Consider the following 1,777-nt stretch of genomic DNA (forward strand, 5'->3'; position numbering starts at 1 on the left):
TGTGAATCATGCCACAATTTTACCTACATCATCTTTGTGTGGAATGTGAGTTGCTTCGGAGGAGCGAGGAGTATTTTTTGCTTTGCTACTTGAGGTATCCACAGGAGAATCTTGGGCAGCTTGAACTAAGGCTGTTACCTCTTCATTGCTCATTCCAGGGTTGAGTTGGTGCACCAATATCTTTAATAAACCACATACACCATCCATCTTCTTCTCTAATGATGAGACCTTAGTGTTATATTCAACTTTTATGTGGCGAATCTCCTCATCTTTTTTAAGAGAGCTTCTTGTAATCGAAGCCCCATAACAACGAAGTCGACCTGGTTGGTCCTTTCCTAACACTCCTACAAATGCATCCTCTTCATTTTCTCCTGCTTCTAAGCGGTTCTGAAGTTCAGTCTATCAAAAAGCAACAACCAATAAAGTTCAAAGTCGCATTAACTCAATTTAGATAGAAATTACATCAGAATTCATAATGTACATATCCAAAATACAAATACAAACAACTCACAATTGTGGCTTGTGTTTTAGCATCAATTTCTTTTCCTTTTTTACTTGTGCGAGTTGCTATGAAAACTTCAGCCCTTGATGGTTCTTCACTGTTCTCTTTAGAGTCACGCTAAAATACATAGAGAAAAGTTTACATGAAGCATACTAACTAGGCAACTACACCATGAATACATATAAAAGAGAAATCACAAAGAATAAGTTATATTACCAGCTGCTTACGCACTATTCCAAAATTTGTGGATCCCATTCGGTGAGGACATGTTTGTTTTAACCTATTTTCAGTATTCTTAGCAGAGATAGCCTAAATATAAAGAATCAATGAAGAATCAAATTTCTTCCAAAACACTTAAGTTTAGGAACATGAAGAATCAATGATAGTATGCTTGATGGTATAGGAAAAAATAAAAGGCAATGTTACCTTGATGGCCGGAAGACTCCAATACCGAATTAGTTTGCGAAATTGAACCTCGGGAATCTCTAATGGCCGGTTCTTTATCATTTCTTTCTTTGTCTTGTACTTCACGAAATGCTCTTTTTTTATTTCTCTCTTATATTTTTTCCATGCACCACAAAATCCCCGCATTACCCACGGCTTTGAACTTGTGGGAAGAATGAACTTTTGCTATGCAACACAACACATTAGAATATCAACAGTTAGCACAAATAACTTGACAAATAAATTAACAAAAAATTATCTATAATGCCATATTTACATACATTAGCATACTCCCACATGTCCTCTTTGAGTTTATTAGGCACACCATGCCAACTAGTATATAACAAAGTCACAAAACGAGGGTTTCTAACTGTTGTGCCCAATAGTTGGTTGAGGTCAGATACAACCTCGTTGGTTGGACCTACAGGCTGCCCCTGAAAAAATTCCACCTCCCGTCGATCATTAAAATCTGTGGCATGAAGCTTTTTGCACGTAGTTTTTCCACGGGTTTTCTTCTTTATTGTGCCTAAGTCCGAATAAAATATCATAATTCAATTGAGAAGTAATATAAGCTCTAATTAGACAATAAAGTAAACAAGAAAAGTACCTTCATTACTAGTTTGTCTTCCACTACCCGCATCATTTGCATCATCATCAAGCTCATTTTCTTCATCTTCCTCATCTTCTTCATCTTCCAAATTTATCCCATGTACCTTAAAATACATGTCAAGACTCATTCCTTTTTTATTTGAAGTTGCACTCATCTCGCTTGTATCTTCTCCGTCATCATCAGAATTTATATCATTTTGATCCATTGCATCAGGTTCAGCA

The 1,777-nt window shown here is 36.3% G+C and overlaps 1 protein-coding gene across 1 annotated transcript; it reads right to left on the reverse strand.

Annotated features, from left to right (window-relative positions):
• Positions 1-394: 394 nt before the first annotated feature.
• Positions 395-1,761, reverse strand: LOC107479523 (uncharacterized). The gene is made up of 6 exons (XM_052258334.1): positions 1,554-1,761; positions 1,228-1,472; positions 929-1,132; positions 719-811; positions 556-619; positions 395-399 (listed from the first exon to the last, which is right to left on the reverse strand). The coding sequence occupies exons 1-6, from the start codon at positions 1,759-1,761 to the stop codon at positions 395-397; spliced, it is 819 nt and encodes a 272-aa protein (XP_052114294.1).
• Between the last annotated feature and the right edge of the window lie 16 nt (positions 1,762-1,777).

This window comes from Arachis duranensis, chromosome 3, assembly GCF_000817695.3.
Source record: "Arachis duranensis cultivar V14167 chromosome 3, aradu.V14167.gnm2.J7QH, whole genome shotgun sequence".
Taxonomy (NCBI): domain Eukaryota; kingdom Viridiplantae; phylum Streptophyta; class Magnoliopsida; order Fabales; family Fabaceae; genus Arachis; species Arachis duranensis.